Below are 26,926 nucleotides of genomic sequence, written 5' to 3'. Positions count from 1 at the left end.
TTTAGGCATTTCATTAAGCCATTTATTGCTTCAAATGTGTCACCATGAACATTTTAATATACACTCCACAGCAGTAAGGCCTCAATTTTCACCACCTATAAACTGTGAATCCACATTCGGATTTTTCTTATGCCACCAACTGTTACACGAGTTTTGTACAACAAAGATTTTGAATGTGTATAATACCAAAAATGCTCATATACCCCTTGATGTAAATGTCACAAAGAATTATTAATAGTTGGCCACATTTTCTTTTTCGATGAGGTAGTTCCATGTTTGGCCCATTATATAGATTTCAGATATTAACAGGTTCCACCCATTACTAAATAATTGCACAAAATTTTGGTTTACTTCTTTATACACGCTTCAAAATATTCAACGTTTGAGCTTAAAATTTGTCAAAATGTTTTTCTGAGTGATTTGGTTAAGTAGTGGAATTCACACACTGAAAGGGACTAGCTATAGCAGCTGGAAACAGGGATGTTCCTGTCTGACAAGAACTTTCTCTTAAAATAAGGCTGTACATAAGGCTTTTTCCTTGAACCAATTCCTATAAAATGATGAGTTTAGAAAAGTCATTATGTATAAGATTAAACAATACCACTGAGCATCCCCAGGCAACATGCTAATAAGCTAACTGAATACTACATTATATATTATTTCTTTAGGGTTTATAAAATCTCCATGAAAATACTGAGTATCATGAAATCATGAGTACCCACAAATGAACCTAACTTAGTTTTATGGGCTGTCCAGTTATAAAAACAGACTGCAGCAGCTCAGAACTGTGGAATCTCGAAGCTGGAAGAGACCTTGAAAATCCCCTATCTAATCCATACCCTTTTGGGTAGCATTGCATAGATTTTACAGTTTTCTATATAAGTTCTAAGAGGCTCATAAGTGGTTTTGATTAAAACAGAAATCTGATGGGCCCAGTACATTTCAATATAAAAGAAATATGACATAATAAGTATTTCTAAAGTTTTAAGGATTTTTCTACCGACCAGACTCAATATTATACCTTAAATAAAACTTCCACTATGCAAAATTTCTAGTTTAAATAGCACCTATAGAATAAAACTTTAGGATTGCTTACAGACATCCTGAAGCCGGCATCACCCTGGTTTAAGAAGGGCCAGAGTGATTAAAGAAGTGAATTAACTGGCATACCAACATGTGGTAAAAGCAAAAAGAGAACTGAATTTTAAGCTCCAATCCAAGCGGTCTCTCTACTTCAGTTTGGCCACAGTACCTCAAGTCAAAACAACTATAATCATTTCATTTAGTCTGCTGTAATTAGACTTCTTTCATGTCCCTTAGACTGAAGGAAAAGCCAGGGAGATGTTCTAGAAAAATATATTTGCATTTCAAATTTACATAAAAATGTCTTTCCCTTATTTTTGTATCACAAATTCCAAGCATTATTAAAGACACAACAGATTACGCAGCATTCTGTGTCCTGGGCCTCTGTCCTTTTGAGATTATGAAAATTGGAAGTTAGTTGGAATTAAGAAATTTTCATTATTAAGTGTGTAAAGTATAAATACAAGTAATTTTTTAAAAACTTTATTTTAACACCTAATACAATTCCAATTTTAAGGATTACTTGCACAAAAAAATAAACACATTTGGTATAAAAATGTTATCACTTTAACACCCTTCCCCCTCAGCCCCTCCCACCCCCACCCTCATGAACTGCACTGTGTCTGGATGCAGAAACATATAAAGACTAATGGCCCAGATTCGTTTTCACCTACAGGAGTTTCTGTTTATGTACCCAGGTACTCTAGAGGACATCAGCCCACTTTATCACATGAACCATTTCCTTCAGCCCGCTGAATTTAGTTTCACAAAGAAACAAAGCTTATTATAAAGGCATTTAAAAAACCATTATCTTTTTAGAAGCACTTTTTTTTTTTGCAACCATTTATATACAGTGTTACATAACAGCTCTGGAGTACAGTACATGCAGCAGAACATACCTGTTGAATATAAAATACTTTTCTTAAAATCTTCATCGTTGGAATTCTTTGAAGTCTAAATTATAGAATGCCCATTACTTGGAGAAAATGGTTGAGGAGTACAAATGTCTGCATACGTTGGCCACTGAAATAATCCAAGGCTAACTGGAATAATATTTGGAGCACACCAGGAGTGCATAAATAATTTACTTACATTATTAAAATACAACCCATAAAATTTAAGTTCAAGATCTTATAGGATTGTCTATGTAAATCCTTTAAGTGGTTGCCTGGAAATGCACTGCTTCTTCTTTTTTTAAAGTCCTATATAAAATGTTGAAGTTTTTTTCTTCCACGAACAAAACGGCCTCCCTTATTTGTGCCGACTGCCTCTCCTCTTCATGGCAGCGGTGCACTGTGGACAGTACCATTTTCCTTTGGGGGCTTCTGTCAATCCAACACATCCATAATGGAACCATTCTATGGGGCACTAGAATGCAAAAACGCCAAGTAGTTTTTAGTAAAAGATTAGGAAGTATGTTAAAACGTGCCCAGCAGATTAAATATTCATAATTAGATTGATGGAAACAGAACTTAGACATGTAGGAGATGGTTTTATAGATCATTTAGTCCAACTGGTAGGGTTCAGACATGAAGAAATGGAGACACAAAAAGTTATGCATCTTTGTTAACTCTGAGCTTCGTGTAATCTACTCCCATAATCTTAAATTAATGAACACAAATCATTAATTTTTGTTAAGCTGGAGAGTATGTGGATACCAAATCACAAGCACAAGAAGTAAGATGGGTCTCTCACATAGCAGGTAAATGTATTTTAAAGATTTTGTTTAATATTCAGCCTATAGGAAAAGGAGTACGTCAAGGCTGTATATTGTCACCCTGCTTATTTAACTTACATGCAGAGTACATCATGAGAAACGCTGGGCTGGAGGAAGCACAAGCTGGAATCAAGATTGCCGGGAGAAATATCAATAACCTCAGATATGCAGATGACACCACCCTTATGGCAGAAAGTGAAGAAGAACTAAAGAGCCTCTTGATGAAAGTGAAAGAGGAGAGTGAAAAAGTTGGCTTAAAGCTCAACGTTCAGAAAACTAAGATCATGGCATCTGGTCCCATCACTTCATGGCAAACAGATGGGGAAACAGTGGAAACAGTGGCTGACTTTATTTTTTGGGGCTCCAAAATCACTGCAGATGGTGATTGCAGCCATGAAATTAAGACGCTTACTCTTTGGAAGGAAAGTTATGACCAACCTAGACAGCATATTGAAAAGCAGAGACATTACTTTGACAACAAAGGTCTGTCTAGTCAAGGCTATGGTTTTTCCAGTGGTAATGTATGGATGTGAGAGTTGGACTGTGAAGAAAGCTGAGCACCAAAGAATTGATGCTTTTGAACTGTGGTGTTGGAGAAGACTCTTGACAGTCCCTTGGACTGCAAGGAGATCCAACCAGTCCATCCTAAAGGAGATCAGTCCTGGGTGTTCATTGGAAGGACTGATGCTGAAGCTGAAACTCCAATAATTTGGCCATCTCATGAGAAGAGTTGACTCATTGGAAAAGACCCTGATGCTGGGAAAGATTGAAGGCAGCAGGAGAAGGGGACAACAGAGGATGAGATGGTTGGATGGCGTCACTGACTCAATGCACATGGGTTTGGGTGGACTCCAGGAGTTGGTGATGAACAGGGAGGCCTGGTGTGCTGCGGTTCATGGGGTCTCAAAGAGTTGGACATGACTGAGCGACTGAACTGAACTGAAAGTAGAACAACCTACTTGTAATTAAAGATGTAAGACTTTCCCTGGCTTTCCTTTTTTGGCATTTATCTATTTCTAGATATGCAGAGGAAAAGAATTCCACTGTGCAATATATTAAGTGGTTCTACACTTTGACAGAAAATCTTAGCACTCCGAAGAGCACAAAATGAGAGGGATCAGAGAGAGTGTGATGTGGTATTCATGGAAATCTCATTCATCATTTCCACCAAGCGTCCCAGAGGACAGTTTACAGTGGTCTTCGTGGGACGGTTTTGCAGTCATCATGAACAGCCCACAAGTGGGTCCAGAGGGGGAGGTGGAAGGAGAGCTTTTTCTGTGTGAACCATGTTACGGGGAGCCTGGCAGGTCAGGGAAGTACACGCCTTTGTGTGTCAACCGTGATCAATCTTCAAATTGTTTTAAAAATTTTAAACTGTTATTATCAACCTTAGGATCCTGACATTACTGATTAGCCCTTCTTTAGAATTCAGGCTTCTGTCACTTCGCTGGAGGAAAAGACGGACAAAAGGGAGCTGAGCAGTGTGACAGTAAGAAGGGAGTGGAAATTACTAGACAAAAATATTCTCGGCATTCAAGAAAAACATATCTCTAACCCAAAATAAGCTTCAAGGAAAATAAATAGGAATTCTTTTCTATCAAATGTTATTTTGTAATATCAGAAATGGCTCTTATTGGCTGACACCTGCAAAGCACAGCAGGAAATACACACTAATGGGAGGACAATAACCCACATCAGAGCCCTCACCTTTGCATCATTTTTCCTGAAAGAAAGTATCTCTAAAGTTCCAATTCTTCATTGTGATAAGAGAACCGAATCCTAGCAAACAGAATTCTTTGGCAAAAGGGGAAAAGGGTGTTTCTAATTTTCATACAATGTGATGCCTTTTGAGGAATGTAATCTGCACATAAAACCATAAAATTAGCTTTAAAAAAGTTAAAATAGGGAACACATTAAGGGACATTATCTTATTTGGGGGAGGAATATTCCAGCCTTAATATAATTAACATAACTGCAAACCTGTTTCCTTAGACTGAGAGACACATTAAACAAAAAAATATACATTCCAGTAATAATAATGTGAGACCTGTTTTTTCATTCCTAAGTAGAAAAATTTAATACTTACATCTTGGTTATCACAGCCCACCATCTCTCCATAGGATACCTAGTTAAAAGAAAATTAAATATTTTTATTATGACTATATAACAAGCACCTAAATTCAAATAATTGTTTATGATACTGAAAAGAAAATAGAGGGAAATACACAGAATATACGACTGCATTAAGAAACAGGGCATGTAGCTTTATACAGTTTATCGGGTTTTTTTCTGAAAGATTTTTGGGGGCAGGGGTATACAGCAGGATAACACAGAAATTACATGCTCTTTGAAAGTCTATAAAAACTTGTTCTATAAACTGCCTTGACAAAGGAGTCAATTTTTTGAGTGGTTCCTTTAATAAAGATTTTAAGTTTCTTTCTTGGTTATCTACATAAAGTTTGTTGTTTTTTTTTTACTTTTTCTTGGGTCATGTTAGGTCATATGTATTTGTGCAGTCAATAGTCCATTTTATTGAAACTTCTAAATTATCTGTTTATTACATGTCATTTCTCGTTTTTCCTTTTGCTGTTCATCACTAGCTGGAGAGTATGTGGATACCAACTCACAAGGACAAGAAGTAAGATGGGTCTCTCACATAGGAGGTAAATGTATTTTAAAAATTTTGTTTAATATTCAGCCTTATTTATTTTCTCACAAAGTAGAACAACCTACCTGTAATTAAAGATGTAAGGACGTCCCTGGCTTTCCTTTTTTGGTATTTATCTATTTCTAGATATGCAGAGGAAAAGAATTCCACTGTGCAATATATTAAGTGGTTCTATACTCTGACAGAAAATCTTAGCACTCCGAAGAGCACAAAATGGATCAGAGAGAGTGTGATGTGGTATTCATAGAAATCTCATTCATCATTTCCACCAAGCATCCCAGAAGACAGTTTACAATGGTCTTCTTGGGACGGTTTTGCAGTCATCATGAGCTTGTCTTTTATCAGAAGCAGAAGGATATAATAAAAAACCAAAGGTATTTTACTGGAGTAAAAAGAACACTAAAAAATGAAACAGCTCTTTTCCTATTTTATTCAGATTATGCTTTTATAGACATGTCAGACTTTTACCTGATTACAAATGCAGTATCGTGGTTCATTTGGGTCATAAGTCCAATCAACCTGACTGTTGGAATCAGATTCTGGTACTACTGTTGTTTGTTGGGAAATTTCCTGTACAACAGTTGATGATGAAGAACATGATGATAAGGAAGAAGAGGTGGAAGAAGATGATGACTGTTGGCTTGAAGACTTGTTGTTGTTTCTGAAAAAGCAGTATTAGTTTTATTTGCTCAGCATCCAGAAGAACTCAATTTAGAATAACTTCTAATTAATGGCATGAAATGAATGAAATAACAGTAAATATACAAAATACTCTTTAACCCTCAAGCCATCTGATAAATGGATTTAAAAGCACAACTGTTTAGAGCAAAAAGAACAACATTTTTCATAATAGCTGATTTTTGTTTCTGATTTTGTTTTCCGGAAAACAAAGATATTCAAAGGAAATTCTTTTAAAATATTTCAAAGTTTGTAGAATAAACTTTTAATTTGTTACTTCTTACCACTGATTTAAAGAGTAGGCAATATTTTTAAGAATTAGTATTAGTTATGGCTTCCATACAGACATTCTTTGTATTTTTAAGCAAACTGAATACTCTTGATCAGAGTCAAAAATACAAACACACATAAGCATTTGATGAAAATGATAACCATCAACTGACATGGGAATACTCACCTGTGTAGAACATGAAGCAGAGCGTGTTAAAATTCACAAGAAATTTACCATTATACGTATGCTAGTAAGTTTTAAAAATATGAAACTTTATCATCAGCAGTTATAATCAATTTGGGTCACTAAATGAATTTTTAAGATATTTAGCACTTTTGTGGTAATTCTACATTGATCATTCTTTTAAGAGATTCATCCACAGGAAGCACAGGAACACAGAAAATACATTTACTGACAGAAAATATATTTAAAAATAAATTGATACAATTATGATATAATTCTTTTGGCCTAGCAATTGAACTTTCATTACGTATGAACACCTAACACATGCAGGTACTTTGGAAAGATGGTGCCAAATGCTATTAAGTTCTCATATGTGTGCTAAGTCGCTTCAGTAGTGTCTGATTCTTTATGACCCCATGGACTGTAGCCCTCCAGGCTTCTCTGTCCATGGGATTCTCCAGGCAAGAATACCTGAGTGAATTGCCATGACCTCCTCCAGGGGATCTTCTGGAACCAGGGATTGAACCCGCATCTCTTATGTCTCTTGCACTGGCAGGCAGGTTCTCTACCACTAGTGCCACCTGTGAAGCCCCTTTCACATGTATAAGTTCACACAATCATCCTAAGAATCGTATCTACAAAATCTAGGGATAATTTCAATTTAGGAGACATAATACCAAGCACTAAGACAAGTTGCTCTTAATTAAAATGAAGACCAGGAAACACATGACAGAATAAGGGGTTATAAGCTAGAAAAGTTTTCATTAAATGGTTTATCTTAAGGAACAAAAGAAAGTAATGAGAGGTCATCTACTAATAACCCCAATTTAAGACTTTAGAAAAATTAAGGTTTCTTAGAACTTTTTAAGGACTTTACCTCTTTCACTTAAGTAAATCAGAGTGAAGGAAATGTCATGTCTTCTCACCTCCCCAGAGTTCATCCTAACCCATTATTTATATATGCATGTGTGTGTGTGTGTGCTGAGTCATGCCTGACTCTTTGTGACCCCATGGGCTATAGTCTGCCAGGCTCCTCTGTCCATGGGATTTCCCAGGCAAGAATACCAGAGTGGGTTGCTATTTATGACTCTAGGGGATCTTCCTCCTGACCCAGGGATTGAACCTGGGTCTCCTGTTTGGCAGGTGGATTCTTTACCACTGAGCCACTTGGGAAGCCGCCTCTGTTTACTACATGGAAGCCCAGCTGGATGCTACGTAGTCTGCACGCTCAGTAAAGGTATGAGCTACTATAACAATAAAACTTACTTGCTCTTTCTCCCACTCCTTGAGTCGGCTGTTGATGAGCTGGCGTTCTGTGTTAATGTAGTCATGAGCGCTGACGATGATGAATAGCCAGCTGCTTCCCGGGGCATGGAAAACTCTTTTCCCAGCTGAAAGTCATTATTCTTAAATGCTTCATAACTGGCCTTTAAACTTGATGTCCTTCGTCCCTCTTTCATCTTAAAAAAGGCAGTCATTGATATTATTAATACATATAAATATGCATATTTTCTTTTGTCTTACTATTTACAGCATTATTTTGGCTTACCTAATATTATTTTGTCTTAAACCAATATGTTCATTATTGTAATTTAAGTTATTTTACATAAAGATTTAGGATCAGTTTTTACCCAGTTATGAGGTAACTACAGGATGGGTAACTTAATTTGGAATATAGATAGCCAGCACAGAAGTGAACAAACTCAAGGCAACCTAAGTTCCGAGGCTACAGAGAAAGCCCTGGAACTGGAAGAAATTCGAATAAAGTATTGTCCCAACAGGAGCTGTGGTTTACAGTCAGGAAAATGAGTGTCCTGAGCAATTACTGTGAGAAGCGATCTGCACAAGATTGTATGAATCTATTTTTTACTTTTCACTATCAAATTTCTGCATATTTATTTCTTTAAACGTCAGCTATCATAAAACTAGGATTAGAAACGAAACGATACAATGCAAGAAAGCTCTTTTTGTTCACATCAAGTTATTTTTACTAGTCTACCAAGAATTCAGACAAAACTTAACATTCTGTTTCCAAACCTTTTCTTTTTTACCTGAGCTGTAGCTTGAACTGCTTGAGCTGCTGCCATGGTAATTGCCCCTGCCCCAGTTCCTGAAGATAAGGAGCCAATATTATAGGATGCCAGAGGTTGGGAGGAATTCACATTGTAAGCATTGTTGGAAGCGGCCGTGGAATTATTATTTCGACAACCTGTGTAGAATTAAAGAAGGAATGAAAATGGTTAGACAGAACAAAATGTTAGTGAGCTTAAAGTATATTATTTCTCAGCACAGATAAAATCATTAAATTTAAAATTTTATGTCACATCTTTTTCTTCTTTCTTCTTATGGTAGACTCTAACCAGGTAAAGAATCTGTATAATTAATCTTACATGCTGTCATTTCCCTTTATTTTAATAAAAACCAAAAAAGAAAACAGTCACATTTAAGATAATAAACTTACCTAGCGTATTTTCCTTAGAGGCATCTGATGTTAGGGTAGATAAAAGAGCTTCAGATTTAAACTTCTTTTCAGGTAAATGATCTGTTGTCGTATGGTGAGAGGTTGGGTTATATTTCCTTTCTGAACATAAATAAAGAATTCATCTGTTTTTAAATTTTAGAGAACTATGGGCAAGGCATAATACATTCATCTGATTATAAACCAAAACAGTTATGATCTGGGTTCCTCGTGGAATACGGAACATTACATTTTCAAAGAAGACAAGAGAAACAGAACTCTTTGTGCCACATGTCTTACTAACAGCCGACTCCTCAGACATTTAAAAAACTTCAGTAGCAGAGCAGTGAAGTAAGCCATGATGCATAGTGGTTTCATACATAACATGAGAGAATTTTTTTTCAAAACATTACCTACAATTTCAAATATTTTTTCAATCAACCTTCCTTTCATATCAAATTGATTTGTCAAAAAAAGGCATCAATACAGTCAATCTAGCCAGCTAGCATCTGACTAAACCACTCATTTACTTACTAACTCAACCATTTGAGACTTTATTATATGCCAACAGTAGGCTAAGCACTTGAGAAAGGATGAAAAAGAACACTCCCTAGAGAGAATCAGGTTATTTGTATCTAGAGAGTACACACTGCTGTTAGTACCACACATTCTTCCTTTGAGAATGCCAGGGAAAATAGACTACCTGTTCCCAAACCAAATATGCTCCTCCCAAATGAAGAAGATAAATCTGCCAGTAGTTGCAATGAAAAACTGTCTCACAAGATAAAAGAAAGGGGAGGATACCTGTTTCTCAATCGGTTGTGCAGAGCTAATGAAAGAGAATATATAGATGATACAATGAATTTTTAATTGTTTTTAAGATTTTAGCTCTCCTAAATCAAACTTACTTTCCACTGGAGTATGTGAGTGAGCGTGGTGATTGTTCACTGGCTGAGAAGGAGTGTCTAATTCCAGAGATCCTAAAAAAAAAAGGCAGAGAGAGAAGCACAGATTCATTGCCATGAGATGTCACCACAGAACTTTACACATCAATCAACTACAGGACTGTGGACCCTTAACCAGCAGAGGACCAGCAAGCTCTGATGTCTATGCCTGTACCATTTGAGTCAAACACATTAAAGGGTCATCACTGCCGATTTCACCCTGCGCCAACCTCATCCTCTTTCTAAACAGTAAGTAATCCATTTTTTAACATTCACCTTAAATACAAAATGGGTCAAGGCACACTAATGTCTGGTTAGGGAACTTACCACATTTGGTACCATATAAGTGGATGAATGGATATTATAATTTCATTACTGATGAGAACTGAAAAACTCAACCTAGCGTTACTGAGTTGAAGACCTTTTAATGGGAGATCTTAAAGTATCAGGCGATGGGACATTACTATATGAAAGAAAATTCTTTGATCGTTAAAAAGACATATGAGAGTAAAGACTTCTAAAAGAAGTTAGGGATTTTGCTTGTGAAAAGTGATGCATAGAATCTCTACCTCCAAGCTTTAAAATACTTTTAAAGAAATGTCCTTAGTTTATCTTGGTCCCTTGAGATGAAATTATGGCAGGGCACAGGGTGGAGCAGTTTTCATAACTTGATCTGACTGACTTTCATGTTTGTATCCTTACAGATGATGCTTCATTAACCTCCCTGAGGTACTGAATAGGCATGGATTTACTGCTACCCACAGCTATTATCAGCATTTCAAGAAAATAAAATATTTTATTTTGTCTCAAGATACTTATCATCCTCAGATAGGATTCCCCTGGAATGAAAGTGTCACACATAAATAAGATAATCATCTAAGGCGATGGACCTATTTTTGAATACAAAAATGCAACTATTGTACCAAGATGGATTCATGTGTGGTTGCTGCCCTAGCTGACCTATAGAGTATATGAACAGAGATATATGTAACCTAACCCTCTAAAGAAACCTTTCATCCATGTGTAGAAACAGGTATATGTTCTTGCTACTGAAATGCACCAAGAAAAGAGATGACTAAACCTTTAGTTAGATTATATTAGAAATCGGCGATAATACTGACTTGATTCAACTAACATTTAGTGAGTGCCTACTCGGGGCTTAGCATGGCACCATCTGCTTTTATGGACGCCATCTATTTAGGTTGGAAGAGCTAAATTCATTCAAGAAACAGAGCTCATGTTTCCATTTTGGGGAAATCTCCTGAATTAAACCCTAGGAATGATAAGAGTAAATTATAGCAGGAGATCAAGTCCAAAGAGTCCAACTGCTGGGGACCAAGTGGTCCCACCCAGGTGCCTCTGTCCACCAAGGAGCAGGATCTGAGAAGTGTCTGCGGGACCAGGGTCTCCTCGGCGATGTGCACATGCACTGCAGAGAAACACGAAAACGGCTTCTTACTGAGAAGAGAAGTTTAGGAAAGCCTTCCTCGAGAAAAAGAGAAGCTGCTGAAGAACTCATTAAAATCTTGCTTAGTAACACAATTCAGGGAAAGCTTTAAGGCAGTTCTTAAGAACAAAAAATGACCACTTTCCTCAACACTTAAGGGCCTAAACAGGCAGGGCAAAGTCTAACCATGTAATGCCAGATGATTGACTTGTTCCTAAGATGGTTGCATTTCTTTAAATCTTTGTTCCTATCATTCATCTTAGTGGCATATGTGCATTACTAAAAAAAGAAAATGACTTAATATGTTACTGTCATACAGAGTGAGTGGATGATATATCATTTCTCCAAGTATCCACAACCCAAACAGTCCAACTGCTGGGGACCAAGTGATCCCACCCATGTGCCACCATCCACCAAGAAGCAGGATCTGAGAAGCCTCTGGGGAACCAGTGTCTCCTCAGAGATGTGCACATGTATTGTCCAACAGTGACGGAAAATTGCAAATTTTACTTACGCCTCTCTAATATCTCTGTAATCCCGGCATTATCAGCTTCCAGCTCCATTTTAAATTTAGCCAGTTCCTGATCCAGCTTTCTCAAGTGTCGATCTACCTGTTTCAAAGAAGATCAAAGATAACCACCACAATTTGGGACACTATTAAAGTGTCAGTTTAATGAGGAAGCCTAAATCTTTACTTCTTTTAGTGTATCTGCTTTGGATCCTGAAGCAAGTCAATTAACCTAACACTACAGGTTTTTATCCTATAAAATGAGGTTGCTAGGCTAAATACCTCCCAAGTCTCCTTGAATAAATTTTAAGAAACCAGAATTGCAATTTGTCAGAAAATGTTTGGAGGAAGCAAAGATGAGGTGGGTGGCACAGGAAACTTTTCATACATGCCCTGGGATTACTTTCAGCCTAATCTCCTCCTGCTTATAACAAGACCATCCACACTGCCAGAACATAGTAACTGTTACTTACAGTAAGGAATGAAAGATCCTCAGTCTACAAACAAAGAGCCTCCTATACTTTACACATACATTTCTCTAAGGCAGAAAAGCAGACCATTATACTTGTAAACATTTATGTAAAGAGTTGAACCCAAAGGGGTTTTTAGCCAGAAAGCTCCATTCCACAAAAAACTTGGTCAAAATGGTTTTATTGAAATACTGTCACACTTGGTTAAGGTGGCAAAATTGTATATTCTCATTCACCTAGAGATCTTTGGACTAACTTCAGAAAATTTTATGATACCTCAAACTAGCAACAAGTCTTCATGTATTTTTTTAAGCTTAATATTAACTATCTTGATACTTTTTCAAATTTACTACTTTGAAGTCAAACCAAAAAAAAAAAAAAGTCTTGAAAAATATTCATGTCATATTATTAGCAATACCTTTTTTCAAACTCTAATGTCCCTCTTAATCACTGTCATAACTATAAGAGTAACTTTCTTAAAAATATCAAAATGTCTCCAATACATGAGAGGGCAAAAAAATTAAGTAAGACTTTCAATGAAATAATGTGTATCTAAGTGAGGGGGTAGGGAAGAAGAGTACCAAAAGACAATCTGTGGGTGTTAGATGCCAGGAAATGTGTTTGGTGCATTAAAAGGACTATGTTTTCTGCTGCTGCTGCTGCTAAGTCGCTTCAGTCGTGCCCGACTCTGTGCGACCCCATAGACGGCAGCCCACCAGGCTCCCCCGTCCCTGGGATTCTCCAGGCAAGAACACTGGAGTGGGTTGCCATTTCCTTCTCCAATGCAGGAAAGGGAAAAGTGAAAGTGAAGTTGCTCAGTCGTGTCCGACTCTTCGCGACCCCATGGACTACAGCCTACCAGGCTCCTCCGTCCATGGGAGTTTCCAGGCAAGAGTACTGGAGTGGGATGCCATTGCCTTCTCCATTTTCTAGTCCTTGGTCGAATCTTTTGAGATAGGCTAGTACTGTCTCCATTTCATAAGTGAAGAAACTAAGGCTCAGAAAGGTTAAGCAACACCTGCAAATTCAATAGCTAATGCATTACAGAAACAAGACTTAACTCTGATCTGTTTGTAATAAATTGTGCTTCACTGTTTATACCTAATATTGCCTTCTGAATTTCCACATGCAGGAGCCAATTTCTTAACTGAAAGTAATATAATTCAAGTTGAAAAAACATTAGAATATTGTCTTATTATTTATATTTTCTATATTAACAGCAATCATCGGGATGCTGGTTTGTGACTTTTCAATAATTCAAAGCCCAATTTTCCTTCCATCTTTACATACATGTTACTTTTCAGAGCTTGGTAGAAGGTATAATTATAATATTTAAACTCCTATAGGGTCATATATTGTAGACACATGCCCCTATTCAAAGAACCTGCAGGTATCTGAGCATCCTTTAATGCAACCGCCCTTTCAGTAATAAAGTGTGAACACAGATCTCTTATTCAAGAATATCTCTTACACTGTCAAAATTAAATCTCAAGGGAAATCAGAAAAAATACTCATGCTTAAATTCCAAGTCTACTTAACGCAATGAAAATACTCCACCACCTTTCTTACCGGCAACTATATTACTAATAAATATTGAGTTCCTATGGCATTGGCATGGCATTGGGTAAATGGACAATACCTGAAGAATGAGAGATCCCTGCCTTCACAGAAATTAACACTTAACTGGCAAATCAAGATTTATATAAGATTTTTAACATAATGGTATAAGTAAATAAATAAAGTCTCCTAAATGTAACAAAAAGAAAACAAAGGGTCAGAAGTCGCACATAAAGAAAAAACATAATATTAGGATCTTGTAAGCATAAAGGAGCTATGAATAAGTTAGTGAAGAATGGACTGTCTTCAAATAGACGGAAGGAAGGAGTAATAATTAAAGAACTAAAGAATGTATAGAGACGGAAAGACAAAAAGCATTTTTGTCACCGGTGTAGACAGTATAGAGAGATGAGGCCTGCATAGGTGTACAGAAGACAAGTGTTAGAATCTCAGTTGGGAGGGTGGGGTTGGGGTGAAATGAAGAAAGGACACATACCTCCCTAACCCATTCCATCTCTGCATTTAAAAGTCACTTAATTATACTGAAGACAGTACTAATAAGGTTTATTATACCTGAAAATATGGAAATAATGATGGAATTCCCAATATTATATAGCTCAGAAAAAGCAATGGGACCCAAAGAATTAATAACTAAAAAACCAAATTCATAATTAACATAAACAAAAACAGAAAAGCCTCAACCACACCGTGGTTTTATAAGATACACCGGGGAGTTTTGTAAGATAGCGTCCAATCATTCCTAACTAATAGTAGATTAAAAAAGATTATGAACTGATTACTATTATAAGCAATTATCAGACGAAGAGAATTCTTTTTATCCGATTCACCATTGCTGTACTAAATCTAATTTGAAGCTGGAAAGGAAGCAGATCACAAGACTTAACTTTAGCTATAAAGCACCAGAATACTTAAAACAGTGTTAAACAGTCATAGCAAGAGCTGAACTGAACGTGACTGAAAGCTATTACTACCTATTGGGTTGGTCAAAAAGTTCCTTTCAGGTTTTCCTGTATCACCATTTGGAAAAACCTGAACAAACATTGTGGCCAAGCCCACACATGACTCTGAACAGGTAAAGCACCAATCCTAGCTGATCACCATAATAGCCCCACAGGTATAAGGCGAATCAAGAATCTAAGTTATTCCCTTGCTCCACCTGACCCTATAAGATGGCTAAGATTGATTTACAGTAGTAAACAGGGCACTGAGCCAATTGCGAAACTTTCCATTAACCATAGGTTTCTAACACAAGGCTGACCACAAAGTCTAATTATTGATTCATTCCCCAGTTAATGTCAATAAATGCTAGCCACAAACGTTTCCTTATTCTACAACCCTAAAGCATATCTTACAACCCCAAATCATAACCTCTTTAAATGTACTATCCTTCTGACCTTTACAGAGACAAAGGAAATTCTGTCAATATTATTTTTCAACATATTTAAGATCACAAAAACATTTAAGTCACACTTGGCCTCTGCATGAAACAAACAAATCCTCAGCCTTTAATTATTTTTGCATAGAGCTGTAAGCCTTTAGCCCTTCTCTCTTGTCTCGCCCAGATTTCCAATATTCAAATTTCAAAATGTGTCACCTGATGGACTCAAACTGAACTAAATATAGCTTTTTAAAAGTTTTCCCATGATTTTATGGCTTCCAACACTAACAAATTCTGGAAGTTAGATGTTGAGTTGCCCTTTCCCAATGAGCACTTGGTCTACAATGTTCTAAGTTGAAAACCATGGCAATAAGAGATAAATTTCTATTCATGAAGAGATCGAGTAATAGGGAATAAGGAGGGTAAACTGCGGAAGAAAGGAAATGATGGCAAATCATCTCTCTGATGATCAATCATGAAAATGATTCTTCACATTCTGAATTATATTTAAACTGGATGAAAATTTGATCCATCTTTAGGGTGAATCAAATACTTAAGGCCTTAGCACATAAACTACATCAAATCATTCTCCTAAAAGACAATAAGGATAGGAGACAAATCAAAAGGTCAAGCTCACATAATATATTTCCTTAATTAGAGTAACAGATGAGGAATTCTCAAATTTATAGGTAAAATGTGGGCCTGAAATATAATCATCTGAGGAATAAACCAGGATATAAAAAAGGAGCAAGTTCAAGGGTATTCAGCAATGTAAGAGGCTGCTAAAACCATTCAGGCATTCACTAAAAGCTCAAGCTTTATCAGAGTATATATAAATCACCTTTATTAGGTATTGTAATCTAATACGGCCTTATGACAGTGACATCTGGCTGAGGAACACAAAAAAGTGTTTAATGACTATAAGTATCAGGATTCTAGAAGGAAATTATTTTAATAAGACGGGCTTTTTTTTTTTTTTGGTCTGTTAGTCATATTTCACTAAGTCTACTTAAAGTCTTCGTTTGTTTCAATAAACGTCTAATTTCAAAATTTCTTCATTTGTGGATATTTATGTGGTCTCTTGTTTTTCCTTAATAAACGAGGTAGTACGGTGCTGGTCACAGAAATAAAAAAAATTTACTACCGGTTTTAAAAGTAAATAAACTATTTTAATGAAAAAGAATATAATACTGTGCTATAGAAAACACTGAGAAGCAAAATCAAACAAAATTAATTATACCCAAATGCTGTATCTTAAAATCTGTAAAAATAATACCTGCTTACTTTTAGGCAAAGCCATACATACCATCTTCTCTGAAGTGTATTCCACACCTCTGTTTAAAACCCTTCACTGGCCTCCTGCTGCTCTGAAACTAAGAACAGTGCCCCACTGGCTTTTAAGCCCTGCAGGTGTTGGGTCTGCGTGTCCCTCTCATACCACTCTGCTCCTTTTTCATGACACACCAACCACACTGGCCTCTTTCCTGGTTTAACCTGTCAGACCCTTTTCCACCTAAGACACTGCACTTGGTGCATCATCTGCTTGAAACGTTCTTCCTTAAGCTTGTCACATAGCTGGCTCTTTCTCATCTTCCAAGTACCACCTCAGAGGTCACCTCCCTAAGACTATGCTTATCCTGATGAGCAGACTCTTCATAGACTCCCCCAGTTATTCACTCTTTCCCCCCTCTTTCCACAGTATTTATTTCCTTCATAGCACTTAGCAAAGTCTCCAATAATCTTTATTTAATATTTTGCCCTATTCACTGCCCAACTATATCATTCCTGCCCATTCTGCACCAGTGACCACTCATATCTGGAGATCTATGAATATTTGTTAAATGAGTGAAAGTTATACTCTCCCACTATGTAGAACTGTACAGACAGAAGTACCACTGTTTATTTGGTAAAGGATCTATAAATAAAAATTATTGTATTTTGACACTTACACTATATCCTGTCCACTTCACCTCTACAGCACAGAGCACTCTAACTTTCCATATGTTAAATGCGATAGGAATTTAATGAGGGTACATAATTGATTTTTAACATTTTAACAATTATTTATTCATGAGAAAGATGCTAGTGAGAGAAGTAAAACAAGAAGCTAAGAGTTAACTCTTAATACAATGACTTCTAGGGCCTAGCAATTCTCAGATAAGATGAATAGACTCAGAGGAGAAGTCTGAACTTGAAGAATAATTATGGTATAATTGCTAAAACTAAGTGTTCACGTGGAAGAGTAATGGAAAAATGTTTCTCAGCTTGGGTGGTGAGTGGGGGGTGGGGAGGAGAGGAAAACTGGCATTTCACAGAACAATGCTTTACCATGTAGCGTTTGGTCTCATCAGCCTCTGGAGCTGTGGATGAAGATGAGAGGAAATTACCTCTACAAGAGAATCAAGAGAACAGAGTAACAAGCAATAAAGGTCAAGGACAGAACCCTTTGGAACACCAACCACTCCAAGCGATACCCAAGGAGACTGAGAAAGGCCACGAAGGTGGGAGGATGATAAATTAACACAAAATCTCAAGAAGGATGGATTATATAATAAGGATTATCATGGTCACCTGGAATAGCAATCGAGTATTTAATAAGAGAGGCAAGGAGAAGGGGGGGGGTGGCGAGTAAAGGAAAGGGTAGGGAAAGGAAGGGACAGAGACAGGAAAGAGTAGAGAAAAGACAAAAGGCTGTCTTAGAAATAAATCATGAGGGAATGGGGGGGAAACAGGTTTAACTTGGCAAAGCTGAAAGGGATGTGGTGGCTTCAGGAAAGTAGAAAACTTGTTAGAGAAATGAGATGAAGTGAGTTTATTAAAGAGTGAGGGTCTACTATCTGCCAAGCTATGAGGTGGGTGAGTGTGGGTGGGTGTGTGTGTGTAGATAGATATAGGTAAGAAATACACAGAGACAGATGTATGTGTGTGTGTGTGTGTGTGTGTAGATAGATATAGGTAAGAAATACACAGAGACAGATGTATCTGTGTGTGTGCGTAGATAGATATAGGTAAGAGATACAGAGACAGATGTAGATATATGAATATATGTAAACAGATGTGTCAATATTTGTCTCTGTATTTCTCTCTCTTTCTGTTAAAACAGAGAAAGAGAGCCAGAGAGTGATTGATCCAATCTTCCTGGAAGGCACAAATCAATACTGTGATTTTACAGATAAGGAAACTGAGGTTCCAGGATTATATCACTTTTCCAAAGTCCTGCTGTCAGTGAAGTAGCTGAATTCACATCTGCATGAGTCCATTACGGGTCCTTGGTTTTTAATACATTTATTACATTGCATTCACTTTGTTACATCACTGTTTATTACTTCAATCTCTAGCCTAAATAATCCATCTCCCTCATAGGACTCCTAATTTTTATTTTCATTCTGTTTTTTCCATGACCTCTGCGTGAAATGCTTTCCCCTCAACACTATGCTGAATCTAGGCGCCTTAGGCTCTGAATAAATTCTGTTCAAAACTCATCTCATACCCTCAAAGAAACCAACAGTAACTCTGCTTGATTTAGTTCAATCTTCACCAGATCCCCTTAATATCCAAATGTATTCATCTTTATCTGTTAACATGTTTCTGTAACAGGCTCTCTGTTTTACTGTGGGCATGTCTTCCCAACCAGGTAACAGGCACCTTGAGGACAGGAGCCTTTACAACACTTACTCTTCATTCCTCCACTGAACCTACATAAAACTCCATTACACCAAGTACAGTCGATCAACAGTGCAGCTTGTCAACAAGAGATGGATACACACACACATTCAAAAAGCATATGTTTGTTATATACACTGTTTCTAAATGCATGAAATACTTTTAATAAAGGTGTAAAAGTAGTAAAATAAAATAGAAACGAAAGATTAGAACCAAAGAGCTATATGATTTAAAAAAGCAGGTAGTTTCTAAATAAAGATTAACAACTATTCACTACATGTGAGGAAGAATGATACTAAACAAATTAGCCTTGTATTAATTCAAGACCAAAACAATTAAGAACTTTATTTGGGTTTCATTCTACCATAAATCAAGCCACCAGCCCACTCTACCTGTCTTTAGGCAGCATCTTTTATGAAACTGTTTTTAGAGTAACTGTACGAACAAAAGAGCCTAGGTCTTTATAGCCATTAAAATATTTTCCCTATATAAAAGCAATTAACCATTTTCTGTGGTTTTACACAACATACGTTTTCTAGTTTAGTATAGCACTCACAATGCATAGCATATGGGGTATGTACCTTTTATCTGTGTCTTGCTCACCAATGACACCTATATTAACATGTACCCATTCAATAAAAAAACTGTACCTAGACAAGACTACAAAAATAAGATATGAACCAATATGCTAAAGCAAATCAAAAGGGAGCATTTGTCTCCAGCTTTAACTTGCTTTGAGGCAGAACGAAAAAAGAGCATTTCCTAAAACATAAACTTCGGGAGACGCTATAAGTTAAAAAAAAAAAAGACTATAATAATTATAACAACCTGAGAAATATTGCATATATCTATCTTCTTAGTGATTTCAATCATTAAGAAGTGCTGCTGCTACCATTAAAAAAAGAAAAAAATTTTTTAAAGTTTTATTTAATCTTGTATTTCCCAGTTTTGCCACCTGTGCCAGTTGTTGAGTACTATCTACTGAATATCCCTTAATAGACAGCTGAGTACTTACTATCTATTAACAGATTCAAATAAGTCCCTTCTTCATTTTAATCAGACTACCAAGAACTGTCAACACAATCCCCTTAGGTATATTCTGCCACAGAAACAATCTCAAGATGATTTATCAGGCAAGTAAACACACTACCTTAAGAAGATAAAAATTAGTCAAATAAAGTTAAACACCTATTTTAATACAAAAAAAAGCCTAACATCAGCTACAATCTTACAGTGACGTAGATATGGTTAAATGTAAGGGTTCTTAACTTACTGACTGTGGCCTCTCTCTCTTCCACAAAGAAACCAAAAAGTGGACAGTGAACTCTGAACTTAAATGGGATCAAAAGAGCAATAATTCAGTTTAGTCTGTCCTTCCTATTACATTTAAGTCAACACCATTTAAAACATAACCCATAATTCAAATACTTATGGCTATTAATTTTTACTTACCAAGTCATATATCTGGTTTGCCAACTGAACCTTCTCGTCTGCATCTTCCAAAGCTTTATAGTAATCCTGAATAAAAACATACATGTTTCAGGAACAAATTAATAATTTAAAAATCTGTGTATCCAGGACCTATAATTGCATTTTCATTATCATGGCCTGTTATCACTGTCAGTCATTACAGGGCTTCCCTGGTGGCTCAGATGGTAAAGAATCAACCTGCAGTGAGGGAGACCCGGGTTCAATCCTTGTGTTGGAACGATCCCCTGGAAAAGAGAATGGTTACCTACTCTAGTATTCTTGCCTGGAGAATCCCATGGACAGAGGAACCTGGTGGACTACAGCCCATGGGATTGCAAAGAATTGGACATGACCGAGCAACTGAATACTCAGGAACACACATTATACATGAGCCATAAAAATCCAGTTAGGGATAGGGTGGGGATGGGATAGGATTAGAAATTTTAGACAGCAACCAAGGATTAAAGGAAGAGGTTCAAAATTCCTAGAAAAGAGATAACAAACACCATCCAAGTCTAGCTATATGAGTAAAAATTATGTGAGCCAATGAGTAATTCTTCTTTAAAAATAAATGTTATCTAGGATTCACCTAATTTGTAGAGTATTTACGCTCTCCATTTTTAAAACTTCTTATAAGCAACTACTGAAAGGCTTCTGACCTGCAAATCCATTGTTTCCAGTTGTTCTATAACCCTCATTTTAAGCTAGGTATCAATTCTTCCCAGTATAAAGCAAACTATTTTTTCTTATATTCTATGAATTTCCATGAAGTGTCAAGAGTTTTTAGGATATATCCAAGCTGTGCTACACCAAAAACCTAGTAGGATAAAGGGATGATGAATGACTTTAGGATATATATGTGTGATGTCTATCCTCACACACATTTGGGCCTCCAGGTATCCTCCAAGTCAGGGTTAATTCTATAAACGATTCTCAAGGTTTTGTTCCTAACAGAAATAATATTCCCTCCACGTGGTAAAATAAATAACACAAGTAGTTTCCAAATTTCTTTCTCAGTTGATTCTTGAACAATTCTATGAAGGTTAGGGGTAAGGGAGCCATTATTACTCAGAGATATTAAAGGACACGTCCCACGTCACAAAGTCAAACTGCAGAGTCATGACCAAACCCAGGGCTTGTGAATTGTTCTTCCAATATGTCCCCAAATTAACTAGATCATATCTTTAAAGCAAACCTTGAGGGGAGAGCTGCTACCCGTTCTAATCTGGAAGGGAGCTCTAAGTACTACAAAACTTGTCAGGATTCTGTTCTCCTACGATTCCACCAACCTAGTTACTTAGCAATATATGAAATATGCTTCAAGGTTGCTAATTTTCATCCCAGTCTGTTGCCCAAATTGGAAGACACTATATTCAGTTGGTCAAAAAGGTCATTTGAGTTTTTCCGTAACATTTTATGGAAAACTGAATGAGCTTTTTGGCTGACCCAACAGATCTTAAGACAAGGGAACTTTAATTACCCATAACTAGAACAAAATAAATTAAAAGAAAAAATGTACTTTTTAAATGGTTTTGTAACTCTCTAATTAGTCACTAATTATTGAAATACTTTTCTAAATTACCAAAATGCTTCAATGTTTACAAGTTCCTACACCTGAAGCTCTAAAATGTAATGAATCATTTTTAATTTTGTAAGTCATGTTAAAATTCTAAAGAGCTATTGATAACTTTCCCTCATTTTGATATCCCCCAAACTATTTAATATTACAATATCTTCCTCAGCTGTGCTGTGCTCAGTTGCTCAGTCATGTCCAATTTTCAACTGCTGAAAGTCATGTTCAGTCTTTTGTGACCCCAAGGACTGTAGCCTGTCAGGCTCCTTTGTCCATGAAATTTTTCAGGCTAGAATACTGGAGCAGGTTACCATTTCCTACTGCAGGGGAGCTTCCTGACCCAGGGATGAAATCCGACTTTCTTAGGTCTCCTGCACTGGCAGGTGGATTCTTTACCATTGCGCCTCCTGGGAATCCCTTATTTTCCTCGGACAGTTTCAGTATTTACAGATAAATCATCCAGCATGTTGAACACACCTTTTTGATGGATGCCATTTGTTCTTCTCGCCATTCTGGCTTATTTTTCTTTGCATTCATGAAGAATTCACTGACTCTTTGTTCTAGCTGATCCATTGCATCTAGGACATAATAAAAACATTTCATATTTAGATGAAATATACTGAAAATACATGCTTTGATGTGAAGAAAGATGTGGTGTGACAATATCTGACTACATACACTCTTTTACTTGGTCTGTAACTTAAATATGTAATGTTATAATAAAATAAATAAATAAATAAATCTTAATTATCTTAGTAAAGAGAAATTATAACTTTCCCTACTGACAATTTGTTTTTGCAATTTATTTTGTAAAATATCTGATCACATACATTCTTTGACTTGGTCTGTAATTTAAATATGTCATGTTGTAATAATATAAATATACTTTATGTAATAATAAATATATATATACTCTAATATAAACATACTATAAATATATGCTCTAATAATATAAGTATACTTTATATATTTATAAATGTAATATATATATATAATTTACTGATTACCTTAGTTATAATTTTCCCCTAATGAAAATTTATTTTTGTTACTTCAAAACTGTTTCTGATAGTCAAAGTACTCAGCAAATGTAGATAAGATTCCATCCCATAGTTGTTGACTAGTACAGGCTTGGGGTCGAAAACTAATGGTATTAAGTCAGGCAGATGTGCCCAAACACAATTTCTTATTGAAAGCACTACTAGATAATCCTCATTTTTCTTTCAATAAGAAAATGTGATAAAAAGGTTTTAACCTTTTGGTATATACCATTAAGCACCACATATACAATATTATTTATCTGAGGTTAAGTTTTTTCTGAAATGTGTGCTAAGAACAGTCATTTCTATGCTAAAAGAGGAAAAATAAAAGGGATTTTGTTGCTGTGTAAACTGAGCAAAACTTTTTACATATTGTTTGGGAGATCTGCAGTGCATAAAAGTGCATCTCTTAACTTACAAGAGGTATCTTTTGTTAATTCATAATATCTATTTAGACAATTCTAATTATGGTAAAAAATTCAAGTTTAAACAAACCCTCTGATTTATATAATCAAGTCAAAATTGTAAGAGAACTTAACATTTGTGATATAAAGTACAAAATAACAATGACCCTTTATTGAATGCCCACTTTGTATCAGGTACTAAACATTCTAATTTATGTGTATTTCTTTTAATCCTCAAGACAATAAAAATCCCTCAGAAGTGGTAATGTGGTCAAGGCCAATGAATTAAGTTAGTAAAGCCCTAAAATGAACTCAGATCTGATGACTATGCTCCATCCTGTAGAAAACACTACTTTAGCAAATATTTAGCATTTCAATTACATTAAAGTTAAAATGAATTTTGTGAGCAAGGTGAAGAAATATAGAATTCAGACTTCTACACTATAATGTGAACAGAAGGTGACTTCCATGTTGTATCATCTGGTATTATGTACCACATAAAACCAACAGGAAGCTGAGAAAAGAACAGTCATGATCAATGGGCATGGAAGTGTGTGCCGTGGTGGTAGAGAAGTGGGGGGACAGGTTCTTAGCTACCTCAAGATTCCCACACTCTAAAACGTTCTGTTCTCTGATTGCTTTCTGTGATACTCCGATACTCCTTTCCTCCCTATTGCACCCCAAAATCCAGATCTTCCCCTATCCATACTTTAGTAAATTTCCACAAGAAATTTACTTCAATCCTAATTCTATGTATAGTCTAAATACAGACAGAACACATGGGATCAAGAAATGTCTTCTGCAGGAATAGCCCTTAAACAGTTAAGGAGTACTTACACTTCTCCATACCAAAGGAGTGACACACAGCCAACAAAGTACACTGGATTATACATTTTAATTATGTATCACATAATTCATTTCACATTCTTAATTTTTAATATAGTATCTCTACAAGACAGCTGGATCAGCTATATTATACTCATTTCACAAAGGGGGAAGGTGTGTGAGGTTCTTTCAGAGCATGATGGACTACAAGGGCACTGAGCACTGTTTCCGTGTTTCAAAATTTTGTCTTGTATTTACCATGTTACCTCTAAAGTTATTTATCCTCTACCCTCTCTAAATCAAAAACATGATCATATAAACTAAGTACTGCTCTGTGAAACAGCAAGTTTATTTTCGGGAAAAAGTATCCAGACTACCAAGCTATAACCAAAAGAAAAATAAAAAATTTTGCTACAGCAGACAAGAAGCTTTACTGTAAACTTTTATTTCCTTTCCCATTTTGACTGACAAACTATCATACTGTTTGACGGGTGAGAATGCATCCTTTATCGTGTATCTTTTCAAATGGGACATTCCAAGTTCACCACGGTCTCTAAAGAACTACATATAACCTGTGCTTCTATGTGTTGTCCGCTCTTGAATTTTGCCTAGCATGAACTTTAACAAAAATATAAATGCTGAAATCTATGTCCTACACATAAAGTCTCAAGTCAAAATCTTCGCAACATTTATGCCGATGTGCACTAAATCGTATCTACATTCTCAGAGAAAGTACAGAAACTTTTATTGCACAGTCCCAAATTCGAGGAAGGAGCATACATGCTCTAATGCCACCTCCTCTTGTAAAAGTCAGGAGAAAAGTAGTGTGGTAGACAGAAGAGGTAAGATTTGGCAATGCCAGTTCTTTTTGACAACTCCTTCTGTACTAGCGAATGAGCCGGCGGAGAGCCAAACAGCAGAGCCGCTGACGTCGATGGCACGTAAGTCTGTCACTGAACGCGCGCAGCGAACAAGGGCAAACGCGCCGACTTACTCTGCACCTGCAGGTCCATCTCGCGCATCTCAGTGAAGCGGTCCCTCAGGTCCATTGGAAGCTGCTCAATCACTGTCAAAGGGAGAGTCCGTCAGAGGGGCGGGGCCAAAGGCGAAAGTACGCGCTTACGTCACTGCGTGCGTGCGTGCGTCGAGGGGGGGTCGAGAAAGCCCGCAGCCCACAACGAGGCTGCCAGTTACCGTGAGAAAGAAACATCCCCCGCCTCCCCCTCCCTCCCGCCATCCCGCCAGCCGGTTTACTCCCGCCCTCACCAGCCCGCAGGCACCCCGGACGGGCCAGCCAGCACCGCCCACTCACTTTCCAGATAGTCCTCTAGGTACAACATCGCGGCCCTTAGAGCTGGGGGAGCGAGGGGGTCCAGGGGTTTATTTGTGTCACTCGCTGTCGCCGGAGTTTTGTCCCTTCCAATATGGCGCCTCCGCTAGCAGCACCCGCTCGGCTCCGGCGGAAAAAAAAAAAAAGAAAAAAAAAAAAGCACTTTGGCGCCTGACGGCGCTTGCCTCACCGCCGCCCGGGGCGGTCATTGGCTGGCTGAATCAATGACGTAAGCCGACTGGACCCCGCCCCCGCGCCCTTGTGGGAAGTGTAGTTTTAGTCTCTCCCCAACAAGCCTGACTTGCTGGTAGTTCTCCTTGTGGAAACTACAAAAACCAGGCGCCAGTGCGAGTCGTGCGCAGCAGAATCTGAAATGCGGTGCTGCTATTTATTTGTTGATTTTTGCACGGGGCATGACGGGAGTTGTATGCTGCAGAACACAACTGGGAAGAACTTTTCACCTGTTCTTGCTGTGATTCCATGCCCCAACGTTTGTGAGTCATGGATTTCAAGTAGTGCTAGGTAGACGGCGAAGGTTCTAACGCTAGAATAATCAGCAAAGTTCGGGCAATTGGGATTGTTTAAAACAGAGCTCATTGCTGGAATGTATCCTCAGTAAACAATCCTAAAGATACAAATGGGACGTCTGGTTGGCTAGCGTATAACTAAAATAGTTTACACTTAGAACATGGAATAAATATTTCCCGTATTGAAAGATGGATCAATAGTTCTCGATAGCCTCTTATACATTGTATTTGGAGGTCCGTCTCGTCTTCATGCTAATGTAATTGACCTATACGTACACCTGCATGGGAAAAAAAAGTGAGCAACCAGGAATAACGGATGATGTCTTAATAGCGAATGGGTTATTTCTGCAATAACTATACAGGTTGAAAAAATAGGCTGTGTTAGACGTCTGTCACCCCGGACGTTGTCTTTTTCTTTCGATTACTTCCCGCATTTGTTCAACCGTGTTATATTTAGTCCTTCACTGCTGAGTTTGTTTCCTTTTTCTTAAAGACGTTAACATTCAATAGAGATTGGGTATTGTTATTTTCCACCTGTCTTTACTTAACTTTTTTTCCCCCCCAGGGAAATGTGTCTTTAGTTCATAATTTAATATTCTATTTCTGTTTTTCAGATTGGAGCTGAAACACGTTATGCATTTGCATTTCCTTTCTCCCTCCTTTTTCTTATACACTAGACTTTTCCACAGTTCTTAATCAGGAGAGTTACCTGTC

The 26,926-nt window shown here is 37.0% G+C and overlaps 1 protein-coding gene across 2 annotated transcripts; it reads right to left on the bottom strand.

The window, feature by feature from the left end:
- On the bottom strand, window positions 1-25,813 carry ING3 (inhibitor of growth family member 3). Of its 2 annotated transcripts, XM_081535346.1 has the most exons (12): window positions 25,668-25,813; window positions 25,350-25,421; window positions 22,567-22,667; window positions 20,499-20,564; window positions 11,964-12,060; window positions 9,967-10,038; window positions 9,062-9,181; window positions 8,652-8,809; window positions 7,867-8,060; window positions 5,937-6,129; window positions 4,887-4,925; window positions 1-2,451 (listed from the first exon to the last, which is right to left on the bottom strand). In XM_081535346.1, the coding sequence occupies exons 1-12, from the start codon at window positions 25,693-25,695 to the stop codon at window positions 2,335-2,337; spliced, it is 1,257 nt and encodes a 418-aa protein (XP_081391472.1). In that variant the 5' UTR covers window positions 25,696-25,813; the 3' UTR covers window positions 1-2,334. The 2 variants fall into 2 exon arrangements, with proteins under 2 accessions (XP_081391472.1, XP_081391473.1); XM_081535347.1 differs by lacking the exon at window positions 25,350-25,421.
- Window positions 25,814-26,926: the final 1,113 nt, after the last annotated feature.

Source organism: Giraffa tippelskirchi, chromosome 10 (genome assembly GCF_054371585.1).
Source record: "Giraffa tippelskirchi isolate mGirTip1 chromosome 10, T2T-mGirTip1v1.2.pri, whole genome shotgun sequence".
Classification (NCBI taxonomy): Eukaryota; Metazoa; Chordata; class Mammalia; order Artiodactyla; family Giraffidae; genus Giraffa; species Giraffa tippelskirchi.
This window is presented reverse-complemented; position numbering and strand designations above follow the sequence as displayed.

Coding starts and splice junctions, on each gene's coding strand:
- ING3 (XM_081535346.1), bottom strand. CDS start 25,695: ATGTTGTACCTAGAGGACTATCTGGAAA. Junction 8,810..9,061: donor CTCTAAGGAAAATACGCTAG/GTAAGTTTATTA, acceptor AATTCTACACAG/GTTGTCGAAATAATAATTCC. Junction 4,926..5,936: donor GATACTGCATTTGTAATCAG/GTAAAAGTCTGA, acceptor TCTTTTAACTAG/GTATCCTATGGAGAGATGGT.